The sequence below is a fragment of the Rutilus rutilus genome (genome assembly GCF_951802725.1).
Source record: "Rutilus rutilus genome assembly, chromosome: 8".
NCBI lineage: Eukaryota > Metazoa > Chordata > Actinopteri > Cypriniformes > Leuciscidae > Rutilus > Rutilus rutilus.
Window position 1 is genome coordinate 32,166,806 of NC_140222.1, and position 18,571 is coordinate 32,185,376.

An 18,571-nucleotide genomic window follows, 5' to 3' on the forward strand; every position below is an offset into this window, starting at 1 on the left:
ATAGTGCCGTCAATCGACTAAAAATATGAACTAATTCATTGCAAGCTTTTCTGTAATTAACATTAAAGTTTAAAAAAAAAATTTTTTATATTGCAATACTTACACATTGAATTTCATAAACAACATAAAGACTGTATATTTTAAATATTTGATTAATGGCATCTTTTTACTAAGCACTTGTACATAACATATCTGGTTATGTTTATTCTAAGTTTTCACCACATGGACTCTGTTTGTGTTTTCACCTTAGACAGTTTGTCGTCATGGTTGTTAATTTGATTCATTACTCAGTTCAGGTGTTTAGCCTATGTCTCATTATCCTCTCATTATTTACTGTAAGTTTAGTTCACTTTGTGTTCGTGGTCGGGTCTTGTTGGTTATGTTGATGCATATGTTAGGATCACGTTAATGTCATCATTGTGTGTTGGATTTCTACCGCTGTTACTCTTCATCTTCGTCGTTCGTTTGTCACCACCACACAACCCCGTAACAGTAGCTAAAATGCACCAAAAAAAAGGTAAAAATGTTTTGCGCTGTTTTGGACCCATGTAACCTTGTAAATGGTGCATTCAGATTTTCAGGTATGTCTAACAGGTAAATATACAGAAATGGAATAATCAAACACTGCACAGTTTAACATAAATGACACAAACAGCAGCAGGTTTATTAGGCTGCTGTCACTTTAAGACCTGACGCACATGACGCAGATCTGACAATCCTATTGAGGATACTCAACAAAACGAGATTTTTAACATAATTTTGTGTGTTATGGTCAGTTTAGTCTATTTAGTCTGAAAGAGAACTCAAAGCGCGCTCCAGTACAGATTTGAGTTCTTTTTTGCGTCTTATCAGGCTAGTGGTTTAATAGCACTTGAATGAATGAATGTGTGATATTGTCAAAGGATGACAGAAAAACAACGGATGCTGCAACGCGTTAAACTGCAGAACAAAAAACGCAAAATGAACGTATTAATTTTGACAGCTCTAATTGTAATAAAATCTTGAAAGTCCTGTGAACTGTCGTCCTGTGCTTGTGCTTCAGTGTGGTGTGACAGGGATCTCAATGTGGCTCTATGAGTAAATTGCTAAATTGTAGACTTTATCAGAGGTCAAAAACCAAATGTGGGCCACTTTGCATACTGCTGATACTTTTTTCTTTTAAAGAGGAATATCGGAAAAGACATATATAATGTTGAAATTAAAAATAGATGCCTTTCCCTCTATTGAAAGAATTGCATAGATTTGTAAAAATACAAAAATCATGCTGCAATTTTTATAAGTCATTGTCCTCCTCATGTAATTTAGCTCCAAATCTCAGGTGAAATCTTTCATTTTGACCCCCTTCCAAAAAATAGTTGATAACTCCGAAAATATTCATCCAGGGCATAGTATAGTTTGGCTTTCATCACTATTTATGTCTTCAGAAAACATATTAACAAAATAAAAAAATTAGCCAGGTAAGTTTCTGAAATCTGGTTGATTTGACACAGAACGACCCAGCAGTTTTGATTATAGTATTAGTATGTTTATTAGTATGTTCTATATTATCTTTTCAAGAATTTTAGGCATTTTCTTCATTATAATATCAGGGCAGTTAATATCATTTCAAAAATATTTTTTTCAGAAAAAAATTAAATAATAATAGTGTAAATGATGATTACACAATACAACCAGATAGATAGGCAGTTTATGTACCTTTACATACATGTTTTGCCATTCAGGTGCATGATTGAAGATTGCCAGTCTAATAGAATGGGAAAACTAGTTGATCTGACTGTCCAAAATTTGATACATATATGCACTGTAAATCAGTTAACAAATACCAGACCTAATCTAAAACCTCAAATGGTGTCAAAATTTGAACTAAACCGCTCAGTTCAAATGTGTTAGTTTATGATCTCTTTATGAACTTTTTGAACAGACAAAAATCTCTCAGATTTCCTCAGAAAGATCTTCATTTGTGTTTCAAAGATGAACTAAAGTCTTATGGGTTTGGAATTTTTTTGGGGTGAATTTAACCCTTTAAAAATGATCACTTAATATCAATCTTAAGCCTTAAAGGACCGTCTTATCACTGTAAAAAAAATACGGTACAATGTACCATATTAATTTGATCAAACAGATGAGGGGTCAAGTGCAAAGTCTGTAAGTGTGGGTATTGGGACAGACCCCATGTGTCAGGATTCAAATAGGGGACACCCAGACACAGACTGAGCAAGGGAGTGATATTGATTAATAGACGACAGTACAAGAGAGGGTGAGGCAGGAACAGTCCGAACAGAAACCAGGTCAACAGGAAACAATGACAGGACAGCTGTGGGTGACTGCTGGAACCAACTCCAGAGGACAACAGGTCGAAGAACTGCTGAGGACGTGACCAGGCCAGGCAGACAGTTGTGGTGAAGACAGGGAACCATGAAGCAGAGATCTGATACTTGCTGCACACAGACCCTGAACCGGTCTAATTGTCAGGCAGAAGAAACCAGCAGATGGGGAATCTCAGGGAGCAGACAGGAACCAACACACAAGACAAGACTCAAGAGATAACAAAAACAAGAGCAAAATAAAAACTGGCAAAACTAGAACACAAGAAAACAATAAGAAACTAAATATAACTGGAGCTATAGCAAAGGAAAAATAAAATGTTATAAATTAATAACTGGAACTAGTAAACAAAGAAATGAAACAAGACTGCAACCTTGAAGGCAAGCTAAAGAGAAGATAAATAAAAGATTAGTTAAAAGCAAAACCAAGAGATGAAATAAAGCTTGGGAGAACTAGAGCAAAATAAAGACCAGGACTTGACTAAAAATCAGGAACAAAGAAAAGACAAAAAAACAAACAAAAAAAAATATATAAAAAATAAATACAAAGTTAGACCTAACAGAAACACTAACTGTAGTACTGTCTGACATGCTGAGCAATAACAAACCAGCAAACACATGAGGGAAAGAGGCACAATATAAAGGGAACAGCACATGAGGATCAGGTGAAAACAATCAAGCAAGCGAGGACTAGACAAGGGGTGTTTCTCAATATGCGTTCTTCAGCGATCTTGCGTCCTTGTGTTCTCGTTTTACGTCATCATTAACCGTCGAAGTTCAGACCCAATTCTCAAGAACGCAAGTACAGAGGACGCATGAAAGAACCCGGATGTGTTCTTGATACCGAGGATGCATCGAATGCAGACTTGAGCTAGTACTCGCCTGGTGTCCCAGAAGTCATTGCGGCCAGTTCCGAGTTCGTTCTTCCAAGGAAGCTTGTCAAGACCGGTCTCCACGAGAACACAAGTCCGTTCTCTGCGTTCTTGGAATTGAGAAACAGCCAACGACTAAACAAGGGAGCATGGTAACGGGAAACAAGGAGGCGAAACAAGAAGAGCACATGGCAAACACATACAAAGACAAAGCCATGTGCTGACACACAACACAAACATAGAGACAAGAAACAAAGACAACACAGACAAGGCTGCCGGGGCAGAACCCTGACACCATGTCTCAAATGCACATTTTGATTTGAACAGACAAATGAGAAAATTGCAAAGAATTTTCATAATGAACATTCATCTTGATATGAAAAAAACTTTAAACGTATCCACATAGACTCATGCATGAACTGATATTATATGAGTGCTTATTAATAAGCATATCAAGTGTCACACTCACACACAGGAGAGGAGGAACTCTTAAGATCTGCAGTAAGAAAACAGGAGTAACTGCCATCAGCTTCGTTGGGTGGAACAGTAATGCTTCTGGAATTAATATTTATATATTGTCCATTTTTTTTCCAGAAGTAATTCTGCGGTCTGGACGTCAAATCACAGGAAGAATCACAGGTCAGTTTTACACTCTGATCACTCAGGTCTGTAGATGCAGGATTCATCCTCACTTGCAGGTCTGAATTAAAATAAAGAATTACTAAATAATTGATCCCATTACAAATGAAAACTCAAATGATCAGTTTCACCTGTGACTGTTAGATTGAAGGTGGCTGAGCTGAGACGTTTAACTCCATTCTTCATGATGAACATGAGCTGATATTCTCCAGAGTCTCTCTCTCTCAGGTCTGATATTGTGAGTGTTGAATAGTCATTTATGATCGCTTCACCCGTCCTGAGTAGTCCGAGTCTAAAGTCAAATCTTCAGGTTCATCACTCTTTCTCCAGTTTGAACTCTGTTTCCGGCTGAACCAGAACACAGTTGTGATGTTGGTGTTGGAATGAGAACATCTCAGCTGCACAGGGCTTTCGCTCAGAGCACAAACATCTTCACGGGTCATCAAGAGGCAGTCTAATGTTAGAGAACCTGATGAAAAAGGGAACACTTAGACCAAAAAGTTTGATGAAGGAAAGATCCTCATATGACAAACCACATGACAGCAGTGAGGCAACTCTCCTTCATGTCTAAAATGTCTAAAGTATATTGATATTTTAATTTTGATAAGACATTGATATACTAACCATTAACACAATATTCTTACCCGAGATGTGTATAAGTAGGATCAGTGATATGAGTCTGAAGTCCATGCTTAAACTTTGAAAATAATTCACTTGTTTGTCCAGAATAAAAAAAAAAAAAAAAAATGGAGAGAGAGGCACACATTAATTTCAAATCATTTATCTCAATAACTCCTTAATGAATTGTATTTGTTATTTAGAACATGGTTAAGGAAATGTCAATTTAACAATTTTCTTAAAACAAATTTAAATGATTGATTCACATACTTACATGTTGCAGATTTCTCCAGCTATGAAGAAGTTGTGTGCTGTTGCAAAAGTGCTGTCAGCGTCTGAAGTTGACCAGGCAAACAGTTGATAATATTTCCTTCCTTTTTCTGAAGAAGAAAAAACCTCTTTACCCACTTCTTGTTGGTGTAAAGACCACCCATTGGCCCAATGACGGAAATCCAACGGTGTGGGCGAAGGTTTAATGCGTGTGTGTCTTTTCAGTGCTCCAGTGAAGTTCACTTAATTTATTAGAATTTAGTTTCAATATTACTTTAGCTCAATGCTTAATCTGACTCCAATTTCACATGATAATCAAATTTAGATTGTGTTTCTTATTAGAATATAATCATAAATATTAATTATGATTTAATTTAGATCTTTGATTATTCTGAGTATCCATATTTTCAATTATTCTTTCATTATGGACCCAATGCCGCACAGAGTCACACACCCCGGGTTTACATGGATCTCACGGACACAAGCTTGTCAGTTCTGAAATAGTCAGAGGATGCAGGGTTTGCTAATACCTCTTAATACCTCTACTGCTCACTCGTACAAAAAAGTGTAGTTTATTTTAGCCACTTCCATACAACTTGCTAAATCAGTGATAGACAGAAATCAAAAGGTCTTCAGATGACGTGCCAACTGTTCCGTTCATACATGCGCCTTTAGTTTGACCTATCCTGGACACAGAGCTGCGGTAGCACCAGCCTCCTCATAGTCTACTAAAATAATGATTTCAGAATACTTCAGAATAAATCAAGATGTAACATTTATTTGTCAGGTAAAAATGTATCATGTCAATTACACAAGTAAATGATTAAAAGCCAATTCAGAAATAATAAATACAAGACATCAATTACTCAAAGATTACTCTAAAAGTAAGCAATGCATTCCTGACAGAGACACGCAGTGGTGTGTGAGTGTTTTCCAACAGGAAAAACAGCACTGTATGGGGTTTTTCCCTGGTTACAGACTGCTCTGGCACTTACCATTATATACCCAGACCAGAACAAAGGGTTATACCAATATTTTTTAGAGTTGTTCTGGGTCAATTCATGTACCCCAGGGGGTAGCACCTGGTTTCGGGGGAGATGAGAGATATCTTGAAGAGACATCACCCAAAGAGCAGAACAGGATTCTTCTGAATTCTCAATCTTTCTCATTATACCAATGACTGCAATGAAATTAAAACCATTTTACCAATTGCACTGAGACATTTAAAATGATTCCAAACATGACAATGAAAAACAATAGATTCACAAGATACATATGTGATATACAGTGAGGAAAATAAGTATTTGAACACCCTGCTATTTTGTAAGTTCTCCCACTTAGAAATCATGGAGGGGTCTGAAATTATCATCGTAGGTGCATGTCCACTGTGAGAGACATAATCGGAAAAAAAAAATCCAGAAATCACAATGTATGATTTTTTAACTATTTATTTGTATGATACAGCTGCAAATAAGTATTTGAACACCTGAGAAAATCAATGTTAATATTTGGTACAGTAGCCTTTGTTTGCAATTACAGAGGTCAAACGTTTCCTGTAGTTTTTCACCAGGTTTGCACACACTGCAGGAAGGATTTTGGCCCACTCCTCCACACAGATCTTCTCTAGATCAGTCAGGTTTCTGGGCTGTCGCTGAGAAACACGGAGTTTGAGCTCCCTCCAAAGATTCTCTATTGGGTTTAGGTCTGGAGACTGGCTAGGCCATGCCAGAACCTTGATATGCTTCTTACAGAGCCACTCCTTGGTTATCCTGGCTGTGTGCTTCGGGTCATTGTCATGTTGGAAGACCCAGCCTCGACCCATCTTCAATGCTCTAACTGAGGGAAGGAGGTTGTTCCCCAAAATCTCGCAATACATGGCCCCGGTCATCCTCTCCTTAATACAGTGCAGTCGCCCTGTCCCATGTGCAGAAAAACACCCCCAAAGCATGATGCTACCACCCCCATGCTTCACAGTAGGGATGGTGTTCTTGGGATGGTACTCATCATTCTTCTTCCTCCAAACACGTTTAGTGGAATTATGACCAAAAAGTTCTATTTTGGTCTCATCTGACCACATGACTTTCTCCCAAGACTCCTCATCCAAATGGTCATTGGCAAACTTAAGACGGGCCTTGACATGTGCTGGTTTAAGCAGGGGAACCTTCCGTGCCATGCATGATTTCAAACCATGACGTCTTAGTGTATTACCAACAGTAACCTTGGAAACGGTGGTTCCAGCTCTTTTCAGGTCATTGACCAGCTCCTCCTGTGTAGTTCTGGGCTGATTTCTCACCTTTCTTAGGATCATTGAGACCCCACGAGGTGAGATCTTGCATGGAGCCCCAGTCCGAGGGAGATTGACAGTCATGTTTAGCTTCTTCCATTTTCTAATGATTGCTCCAACAGTGGACCTTTTTTCACCAAGCTGCTTGGCAATTTCCCCGTAGCCCTTTCCAGCCTTGTGGAGGTGTACAATTTTGTCTCTAGTGTCTTTGGACAGCTCTTTGGTCTTGGCCATGTTAGTAGTTGGATTCTTACTGATTGTATGGGGTGGACAGGTGTCTTTATGCAGCTAACGACCTCAAACAGGTGCATCTAATTTAGGATAATAAATGGAGTGGAGGTGGACATTTTAAAGGCAGACTAACAGGTCTTTGAGGGTCAGAATTCTAGCTGATAGGCAGGTGTTCAAATACTTATTTGCAGCTGTATCATACAAATAAATAGTTAAAAAATCATATATTGTGATTTCTGGATTTTTTTTTTTTTTAGATTATGTCTCTCACAGTGGACATGCACCTACGATTACAATTTCAGACCCCTCCATGATTTCCAAGTGGGAGAACTTGCAAAATAGCAGGGTGTTCAAATACTTATTTTCCTCACTGTATAGACAATCTCAGTGAACTTTTGGTGACTTGAGGAGGGAGAGGGGGGATCTGCTCTTTCTTTGAGATCTTCTGTCCAGGGTGTGTTTATTGCTTTATTGCAGGGTGAGTTTTATCTCAGCTTAGCAGGAAAATCAGTTCTTACATTGGGCAGCGACAGTTAACTATCCGCTACATGAGCATCTTCATGTTTTATAGCTTCAAGTTTTAGGCGTTACACTTCCCAAAAAGTTGAGTCAATTTTGTCTCAAGTCATGCAACAAGCAACTGGTCGCAGATGGTTATAATCCCCTTTATTTAACATTAATTTACAACCCTATAATGTGTCATTGATTTGTTATACAACTCAACATATATCTAAATAATATCACATCAAGCCCCAGGGTAATCAGTGATGTCATCATATATGACATCACTGTGATGTTGATGCTGCTCCAGACAGTCCTGGATGGTTTGAATGACTGTTGCCAGGCGACGGTCAAGAGCCAAAAGATGTGGCTCAGTAAGGAGGGGTGCCACTGCTGCAAGGGGATCCTGAGACAAAGATGCACGCATGACATCGCTCAACCGATACGTCGGGAGAGAGAGCAGACGTAAACGAAGCAAAGTGGAACGACGGATCCTGAGGGAAAGAACGAGGAAGCTGATAAAAAACACAACCCCCTTTAAATTGTTACTTACAGCATGTTCACTCTACCTGCAGCACTGCACAAGAGGAGCCAAAATGGAAGGTTCATCTTTGGAGTGACGTCCAAACCTGCAACACATAAGTTGCACACAGAAGTATCACGCCCGTTCAAACTGAGCCAAACAAAACTTCGTCAGAAAACCCCTTGGATTCTTGATTTTGAATACTCACGCTCTTCCATTATCTAAGTGTATAAGAAATGTGTCATTGCCAAACTTCTCAAATGTTTCATAGTGGTGCCTATCCATGTTACCTGAAGATGGTAGATGGAAAGTATCAGGAAAACATGAAAATTAAACAAAAGAGAGTAGATTTTAAAAAGGAAAGCAAGGTAATTCAAAGAATTTCATGGTTCGAATCCAAAAACATGGTATTTCTGTGATATACATAGAAAACTATAGTACTTTTTTGTAAGTGTTCACCCTTGAGTTATCTTAACTGATCCATTACTCACTCATGAGAAAGTCAAGAATGCTCATGTCAATCAGATCCACCAATCGAGTGCCTCGGTCGTAGGGAGGAGACTTTTTTACTGAGTCACAGTAGTTGGTTTCTGTCTCCCAGCTGTTACAGAAATAAACATTGGTTAGCTACTGTGGTTCCTCAATTGTGAATCACACTAAATATTAGTGATGTATGTCTCGAGACCACTTTTACGTGGTCTCGGTCTTGTCACGGCCTTGAAGGTCTTTGGTCTTGGTCTTGTCTTGGTCTCGGACCTCTCGGTCTTGTCTAGGTCTCGCTGTCTCAGACCGACATAGTGGTCGGGGATTTAGCAATACAATAGGCTACTACAATATCCACGACGACACAACGTTCGATAATGCAACATTATTATCCGCAACGGAACGGATTGAAGCGCGCGTCCGAGTGAAGACAGTGCGGCGTGTGCGCCCAATATACGAGAAAACACTTTATCCGCGCCACTGATCGCAGCGGCAACGAGCACTTTGATCACTTGATTTAAAAAACACATATCAGTGACATGATGGGTTTTAACTTCATTCAGGAGATTTTGGGTAACTGCACAACTGACAGATGACTTTGAGCGCACCGCCAACGGTGTGTGTGTGTGTGTGTGTGTAACCATAGCGACAAAACGACCAACTTTCGGATCCTGCACTTAAGCCTATAATTCGTTTTTAAACATTTTATTATGTATTTAAAAGTTGCAGAATGGATTAATTTGGAGACTCCGAAATCGGCAGATATAGGCAGACATTTGCTTAGATGAATTTGTCTTTGATATCTCTCTCTGTGTGTTTGTGTGTGTGTGTGCATGTGTGTTGTTTGATTACAGTATTGTATTTAAGATGGTGTTAGACTAAATAAACGGCCTTTTAAATATCTGCATATCTCCGTTGTGTTGACTAAACATTAGGCCTAATCCAAGTTTATAATTGCGTATCTTTAATTTGATGTTACGATTTCATCTACACATTAAGTATAATTTCAATTGGTTACATATTTCTCATTCTTTAGACAGTTGTTGGAGGAGCAAGATGGTGTTGGAGGTGTTTGATGTTTTGTCAGATGAACCAGTCAGTACCAGTCATGTCAGTCCTCAACAGTACACAAAAGTTAAGGGAGTCTCAATCCTCTAATAGTGCAGTAACAGCCGTCATGCAATTGCTACACATAGTTGATCTCACCCTGCAAAAACATTTACAGTGAGCTCACAGTCACACACATGACATGGTCTGTCTCTGTATTGTTCTGCCTGTGTAGTTGAAGTAATACCATCTAATATGTATTGAATGTAAACTGCGGCTGAACCCTAGTATGCTGCTGTTCTTGAATTCATATTGCTTAGCTTCAACACTAGTCTATTTTTTTTTCCCTCCGGTCTCGACTTGGTCTCGACTTGGTCTTGGTCTTGACTTGGTCTGTCTTGGTCTTGGTCTTGGTCTTGGTCTTGTCTTGGTCTCGATACCCTCTGGTCTTGGTAGTGTCTTGGTCTCGGTTTAGGCGGTCTTGACTACAAGTCTACTAAATATTTACAAAAACACAACAAAGACGAACATAAAAAAGAAACTTTGAAAGTCAATGGGGTCCAGAAAACAACTGTGGACCCCATTCACTTTCACTGTATTAGTGATATATCCATATTTCCAAAATGTCTTATTTTGTGTTCAACAGAAGAAGCATACAGATTTAGAATGTCCTGAGGGTGAGTAAATGATGACAAAGTTTTTATTTTTGGGTGAACTATCCCTTTAAATAACACGAACACACACTCCACCCACAGAGCCAGATTGCTTCGACTGTAGGACCGCTTCCAGGGGCTCTTCCACGAGCGGCGATGTGCCAATGACAGATCTGGCAGCATAGCAGCCAAAGACCCCTCAATCATGACGGGACGCCCACAGATTGCATGCTCCGTGGAGCAGTAATAGGAACACTGGCCGTAAAAACACACATTCCCCACTGCAGAAAGAAAAAGACAGATGGTGACTTACAAATACAGCATGCTTCAGAGGAAGGGATGGAGAAGAGTCAAGTGGGACGAACCTGGGGACGTGAAAAATGTTGTGACCAGTCTATGGTCAGTGGTGATATCTTTGATCTCTTTTATTACATTAACAAGCCTCCCAACCACTGGAGGCATCCTCCTGAAACCCAGTATCCTTAAATTGAAAGAAAAAGAATTATGTTCAGTATTGAATACAGAATGTGCAGTATAATGTCTACTATAAACCTTTTTTTTAATGTAAAATAGCGTGATCTTATTTCCAGTGTACTTGTATCACATTACAATGCAAGTTACATAATCAGATTACTTTAACAACGAATCTGATTATGTAACTTGCTAAAACTAAGTAACTAGTAAAGTAACGCATTACTTTTAAATTTACAACAAAATATCTTTTCCCAATCCTTTTTCAAATAAGTAACAAGTTGTTTTCTCATTTATTGACTGAGAGTCAATAGTCAGCTGCTCTTCCCTGGTGGAGGGCCAGGCGGAATATTTTTTGTTTAATCAAATTCTGTTCCGCCGCTGGCATCTCAGTCACCGATACACATATTCTCAGTAAGAGTAGCTTCTCTATCTCTGGGTCTCAAGAGGGCACAGATTGCAATGAGCGACGCTTCCATGCCCTGCCACTCATGTCCCCCTCTATCGCCAGCGGGCAGCAATGTGCGTTTCAGGGACCGCACCAGGCCTTCCCACACACCCTCTACCCCACCCTGGAACCAGTTAGTGTTGCACAGCACACTCAGACCCCACTTCGGGCCGCCTCAGTGCCTCCTGAGTCGAGTCCCTGTGTTTCACCTCGCTGCTCCACCCCGGGTACATCCGTGGTTCCGCTTGCACGGTGTCAGGGAGCCTGGCTAGCGCCCCCCAGCCCGTCTCACTGGCTCATCCGTACCATCAGACTCGGCTATGCGATTCAGTTCACCCAGCGCCCTCCCAAGTTCAGGGGCATCCACTTCAGCTCTGTGTGGAGCAGCGATGTCCCTGTCTTGCGGGCAGAGATCTGTCCTATTGGCGAAGGACGTGATCAAGCCGGTCCCTCCAGCCGATATGAAGACAGGGTTCTACAGCCCCTACTTCATTGTACCCAAGAAAGGCGGTGGGTTATGGCCAATCTTGGACTTGTGAACCTTGAGTCGGGCCCTGCACAAGCTCCCGTTCAAGATGTTAACGCAGAAACGCATTTTCGAATGCATCCGTCCCCGAGATTGGTTTGCAGAGATCCACCTGAAGGACGCGTACTTTCATGTCTCGATTCTCCCTCGACACTGTTCCTGCACTTTGCGTTTGAGGGACGGGCATATCAGTACAAAGTCCTACCCTTCGGGCTGTCCCTGTCGCTGCGTGTCTTCGCGAATGTCACGGAGGCACCCATTGTTCCACTCAGAGAACGTGGCGTTTGCATTCTCAACTATCTCGACGACTGGCTGATTCTGGCTCAGTCACCAGATCAGTTGTGTGCATACAAGGAAATGGTGCTCAGACACCACAGCCTGTTGGGCTTTCGGGTCAACTGGGACAAGAGCAAACTCTCCCCTGTGCAGAGGATCTCTTATCTCGGTATGGAGTTGGGCGTATACGTGCGTTTATTTGCTCAAGTAGTGTTCCCAGAAATGGCTACTCTGTTGAGTTCCTCAGACGTTGCGTCTAACCCAGAGACTGCCATATGTTGCACTACCCTGCTCGGCTAGTCCATATGTGTAACCGCCACACTACCTCCCTCCGGGGTAGGACGTGGCTTTCGCAGCTTCCCCTTCTCCAAGGGTATGCTTTCCCAGCGTTATCCAATAAGTCACACTGAGTGGATCTTGCGGAACATCAATGACTGAACTTCTCTGCTTAGAGCTCCTACTTCTGCCCAACACGGCGGTCAGGCCAGGAGACTCAAGCGGAGCGCTGGAAGCGCAGCAGCATTGGTGTGTTGGTAGATATCCCCAATTCGCCAGCATATCTGACGTACGTAGAGAGTGACTGACGAAAGGGAACATCTCGGTTACGTATGGTAACCCTCGTTCCCCGAGGAGGGAACAGAGACATACGTCCCATCGCCACAGTTGCTGAGCTTCTGCTGTACGGCCAAGTTACAAGTCCGGCTCCTCAGCGGAAAAACAAAGATGCGACGCACCTTCTGCTCACCTTCGGCTCACGCCGCAATGCACAGCAGCTGGTGCAATTATCGCATGCCACTGTGCATTGGCTCGTTTAGTTTACACTCAAAGTGGATTGGTCTCTCATGCGAGATCCCCAATTCGTCATACGTACGTATCCGTTCCCTCCTTGGGGAACGAGGGTTACCATACGTAACCAAGACGTTTTCAACTGCAATGAATGCAGAGGAAATGTCTCTTTAAATGGCGACCACCACTGACGTGCCGTCACACCAACACTCTCTGGAGAGCTTCTTCCGGGTTTGTAGAACACTCGTACAGATGATAGCAGAGCAGAATCAACATGGAACATTCAGCTCCGAAGCGAAAGCTTTAATGAGCAGCGTGCATCCTTATATACCTGCTTTGTGGGGGCGTGGCTCGTGATGCAAATCTCGCTTGTCAATGTTCATTGGCTTGTTTTGTTTAAACTCAAAGGTGATTGGGCTCTCAGGCTAGATCCCAATTCGTCAGTTCACTTCTGACGTAACGTTGAACATGATTAACTGATAGGGAACTAAGTAATGCAATTAGTTACTTTTATACGCATTACTTCTAAAAAATGTCTTTCCCAAACACTGCATATTACATGATCAATTTTAGATAATTAACTTTTTGGACGTCTTTGCTTTGATTACTGGATAAGGATTTTTTATATAATTTTGATTCAGAGTGATTAGCTAATTAATCATTCAGAGTGATTTGTGAACCAGTTTGACTGATTCACTGAAAAGAACTGACTCATAAAAACAATTCACTTACAAATTAATTATATGGCTGTACATGTAGTATACAGTCTCTCTTACCTGTCCAGATGGAAGGCTGCGATCTCAGCATTGTGCCTCTCAAAGTCAGAGAAATAATACAGATTCACATTGGTCTCCTCCTGCCGTTCCTGTCTTCAGTTGAACAAGAATGATCTTGAATTTTATTAACATATCTGTGCTACTTTACTGTTTTCTTACAATGTCTTAGGGGTGGTTCAATAGTTCAATAGAACAACCATTGCACAATTTTGCATTCCAGTGTTTGATTGTTGCACTTGACACAACATTCGAAAAAAGTTCCATTCATATATATATATTTTTTTTTTTTTATTGTCTCTATACCTTATGGCTTTTTTTCATTCCACTGCCCTGTGTTTCATGTTTTTAAATCCTGGTTGGGGCCAGTTTACACAGAACCCATTTTTGCATTTAAAAATGTGAGACACAGGGCAGTCAAATTGAAAAAGTGCAAATTAATTTTAACCTGAGCGCTACATTTTTAGATCACCGTGCCATGCGTGAGATTCTGCAAAAAACACAAGCACAATGTCTGTCTGTGTTTATGTTAAAAAACAATGGAAAAGCAGTGTAGTGCAATGCAAAAATGCATTATGTACTGTAAAACAGCCCCTAAGTTTTTAAAAGTCTAAAAGTCTGTGGTTTAAATCAGAATGTCTCACTCATTACAGCACTGAATGCTTTTAAGTATTAATATGTAAATAGAAAATGTCTCTATCAAACAGTCACTTTAACTATACTCATATATACATACACAAATAGACAAATATAATGACTTGTTATACTAAGAGGCACATGCTTGGGTCTTACTTCATGGGTTTGAAGAGTGCCTGTCCATAATTACGAAATGACATCACCAACTTCAGCTGTGTCCCACCTGATTTTTGCACTGAAAAGTACCATAAAAACCTGTGAATGAGACTTCATATCTCACAATTACAACTTTATTTTTTCATATTTGCATCTTTATTTCTCAAATGTAATATTCATTTTATGTTTTTTTCTCATAATTTCATGTCTCACAGTTGACCTCATAATTTTGACTTAATTTTTCATAAATGCAAAGTTCAACCAATTCATCTCTCTTTCCTATATATACACAATCTTATTCATTTTCATCTCAACCTGGTCCAGTTCAGTACTGAGCCAAGATAATTGTATTATGCCCTCCTCCTCCCCAGCAACACCTGTCAAGATCTTCTACTACCTTCCTAATCCCTGTAATTTTAAGAATGTTTCAGCAGAAAACATCATCTCAGAAAACATCATGTGCTCATGTCCAGCAGCAGTGTATAGCAGATCGAGTCCTCCAAGATCAATTCAACCTACACTCCATTCTTATCAACAAAATGCTGTTAATCTATTTTGAGAGTTGCATGGTTGAACTGCTTTTTAAATCTCACAATGGGATTTTACCTTAAACTTTGTCTCACAATTTACTTACTTATTACATTACTGGAAGATGGAAACGTCTAAACACCTCCCTCCTCCCTCCTTCTTTCTCATATAAAGGCCTTGCCTTGCAAAATGTAAGGTCACCTACCTGCACTGACGATGCGGTGGGAGGCCAGTTGCTGAGTCAGCGCTGACAGGTTGGGATCTTTGTGCTGATACATCTGCCAGCGAGATATACCAAGGTGAAACCGGAGCCAAGGCGGATGTGTCTCAACACTGGAGTTCCAGAGTATAGGATCATAGCCGTCCTCATTAGCACTCAGCCTAAGAATGGGAATCACTTGTGTGTTTTTGACTGTACAGCAATCATAATTAAAGGTGCACCAATTATTATGCACTAAGAACTTTATACTGACATCTAGAGTCCAGGATGCTGGATTTTTTTTCTGTGATTATATTGATACAGACCGATTTGTGAACAAGTTATACTGAATCATTGGCTCTGTTTACAGCTGGTATTAAGAAGCGATTTGGTCGATCGGATTAGTGGACAACGCTAAATGCAGGTGTAAACGGGGTCTAAAAAGTTTTGAGCTTGTCCACTTTCAGACACTTCCAGAGGTAGTTGAAAACGCATCCGACCGGATTGCTTTCGTAGTGTAAACGCTCATGTGGTCGAATGTGTTCTAACAGCCACAAAAGACAGTTTACTCTCCCCCTACTGACCTAATGTCTAAACATAATGCGCTAGCCAGACGGGATTTAAACTTTACCGGCTGAAAACCCAAATTTGGTTTGAAGACGAAAAACATACCAAGCACAATGTTCTCTCACCATTCCTGATTTCTAACACACACTCACAGCGTTCGGCGTAGTCTTGCGGCTATCAGAGCAGAAACGAAAGATGCTGCTCCCCGTATGTTTTTCTGTCGTCTCCTTTTGCGTTCATACAGTATGTAAATTGCTCTAGCTTATTTCGTCCATTAGATCGAAAGATCGGAAATCCCATACATTTACCCACCCATAGACCCTCCCCTCGAAGAAATCAGGACAGAAGTGGTCGAAAGTGGACAAAATAGACAGATTAAAACACCAGGTGTAAACGGGAATGTGTCTCCCTCGTCTACTTGTGATCCAATCAAACAAAATGCATTTTAATACCAGGTGTAAACAGTGCCATTGAAAAGATCTCACTCGAAATTCACTCACATGATTTTCAAGTAGGTTTTACTATATAGCCTGGATTGGAAGAACAAGCAAAGCCACATGTAGCCAAAAATAATAAAAATAAATGACGTAATAAAGTCCTCACCACTGCTGTTTGCTACTCCCTTCCTCTTTTCTCTTCGTTCGAACTTTCAGCAACCAATCACCATCAGGCACAGGTGGGGTGGGCATATGATACAGCGGATGGGAGAACAGAGCCTCCAGTTTGGCAAGGTCACCTGTTGCGCTGTCTATTTCCACCTCCAGGGTGTCACTTCCTGCAGCAGCCATTGTGTTTGTTGAAGTAGATGTATTCTGAATGAAGAAGCTGATGGAGGTCTGGATGTCAGGGTGTGAGCGGGGCTCACAAGTAGTGTGGTATGTGGACAGGACAAGTGAAACCACAAGCAAATGCAGACTCAGGAAGACAATTAATAGCCACATACGCAGTGTCTGTGAACGTCGACGTGTGCATACTCGCATTGTACTGAAATGAGATGCCAAAGGTAATTAATTTCAACTCTACAGTCGTCCGTATTAAAGAATATAGAGCAAAACATACCCGGCTTCCAGATTAAGGTGTTTTCGTCTCCGTCCGCCTGGACTAAAAGGAAGTTCAGTTTGTCCTTTAGACCTTCATTCCCCTGTTTGCTCCCTTGCACTCCCTGTTTCTCTCAAACATTACAGAGGAGAGGTGCCAGGTTAGGCTGATCTGAATGGATGTGTTTACTTTCCCCCCTGCAACGTCTAGCACACGTCAGAGTTGTAGTCTGTTCTCTTCTCAGAAGAACCTGAATTGACTGTTAGGGGAGAGTGGGGTAAACTGTGCCACTTTTTATCAAAGTTGTCTTCTAGGCTCCTGCGACCCAGCACATTTGTGCACTTTTTTTGTCACATCGGGAATTTATGAAGACGATATGTGCTGAATTTTTTGTCCAGGAGTATGTTACAGAGAGTGATTCCAAATGTTGGGGGTTTGGCCATGAAAACTTACACTTAAATTAATCCAAAAAAATAGCTGACATTCATACTGAATTATTTATTATTATGCAAGGCAAGGACAAGATTATACAAGAAACAATTTAATAACAAATTATCCAGTTCCATCTACAGTATATCAGATCAGCTAAGACAACGCTATTAATATTGATGAAAATAATTGAATTAATATTACCAAAAATTATTAAAATAAAATGAAAAAAATATTAAAATAAAACTTAAAAAATATTATAAAATGTTATACAAATATATTAATAATATATTAATATATTTATAAATAATATTTTATTTTCAGTATTTTGTTTTTTACATTTTTATACACAATTTTTTTTGTTCATGATAGAAAAAACTGAAATTTGATTTAAAAAAGCTGTTGTCAATGCTAACATTAATGAAAATATTTTTTATAATATCAATCTAAATCAAATTAATAAAATATGAATATTTTAACAAAATTATAATATTAAAAAGTGAAAATGTAATAAAATATTTATATTTTATTTAGTATTATTCTATATCTTTTATTTTCAACAGTTTGTTTTTCCAATTTTTTAAACATAAAACCATTTACATTCTTGATGATAAAAAAGCAGGCAAAAAAATAATAATCCTTGGTTGGACTGAACAAACAAATTATGAAATGTTGCTCCTTCATTGAAGTCTTATTTTCCCCAGTATTCCCTGTTATATGCTTCCACATTAAAATCATTTTTAACTGCCATGTAGAGTACAATCCAAAGTCTATACTAGACCATTCCGAATCAGGTGGGACAGGTGCACAAATGCTCTTTTGGGTCTCATAATCTCACCCTGTATATCTGACGGGGGACCTCCTCACCATGGTAAATCTGAGACAGATAGGCATGTGCATCTCTCAAGCACACATGCGCCCACATTCACGTCTAATCGTGCCCCAGCAGATGAATAACCCGGAGAACACCTCACACCGCCTGGTGCTTTTGTGATCATTTCTCTTGCATCATGGCATGCAATCAGAAATCAGATACACAGCAAAAGGCGAAGTGTATGGCGTTACTCTAAGCCAATGATGATACATATATAGATAGGTAAACACACAGAAGTGCATGTACACATATATAATTAGTTATCATTCAGCACCCAGTATAAGTGGATGGTCTATTATGTCTTTATCTGGGTTGCTAAGGAACAGTTTTGAAATTAAGCTGATCAAAAGGGAGACGCCAGAAGGCCAAACGATTAAAGCAAAGTTGTTTAGAGTGTGGGAGGCTGTTTTCATTAAGTG

General features: G+C 40.0%; 1 protein-coding gene and 1 long non-coding RNA gene across 3 annotated transcripts; both read right to left on the bottom strand.

Moving 5' to 3' along the window:
- Window positions 1–1,471: 1,471 nt before the first annotated feature.
- Window positions 1,472–4,801, bottom strand: LOC311296074. Of its 2 annotated transcripts, none has more exons than XR_014628480.1 (4): window positions 4,728–4,801; window positions 4,480–4,548; window positions 3,967–4,304; window positions 1,472–3,896 (listed from the first exon to the last, which is right to left on the bottom strand). It is a non-coding gene; the product is annotated as an uncharacterized lncRNA (long non-coding RNA). The 2 variants fall into 2 exon arrangements; XR_014628481.1 differs by having other exon boundaries at window positions 4,724–4,799.
- Window positions 4,802–7,492: 2,691 nt separating this feature from the next.
- On the bottom strand, window positions 7,493–17,002 carry fam20cl (family with sequence similarity 20 member C, like). The gene is made up of 11 exons (XM_084416539.1): window positions 16,871–17,002; window positions 16,415–16,795; window positions 15,251–15,426; window positions 14,518–14,596; window positions 13,729–13,821; window positions 10,811–10,926; window positions 10,546–10,726; window positions 8,754–8,863; window positions 8,471–8,552; window positions 8,309–8,368; window positions 7,493–8,233 (listed from the first exon to the last, which is right to left on the bottom strand). The coding sequence occupies exons 2-11, from the start codon at window positions 16,789–16,791 to the stop codon at window positions 7,984–7,986; spliced, it is 1,524 nt and encodes a 507-aa protein (XP_084272665.1). The 5' UTR covers window positions 16,792–16,795; window positions 16,871–17,002; the 3' UTR covers window positions 7,493–7,983.
- Between the last annotated feature and the right edge of the window lie 1,569 nt (window positions 17,003–18,571).

What these genes read in the sequence shown, in the direction of transcription:
- fam20cl (XM_084416539.1), bottom strand. Translation starts at nt 16,791, where the DNA reads ATGCGAGTATGCACACGTCGACGTTCACAGACACTGCGTATGTGGCTA. An exon ending in AACATTTTTCACGTCCCCAG is followed by an intron (nt 10,727 to 10,810) that starts GTTCGTCCCACT and finishes TTCTTTCTGCAG; the next exon opens with TGGGGAATGTGTGTTTTTAC. An exon ending in CACTTAGATAATGGAAGAGC is followed by an intron (nt 8,369 to 8,470) that starts GTGAGTATTCAA and finishes TATGTGTTGCAG; the next exon opens with GTTTGGACGTCACTCCAAAG.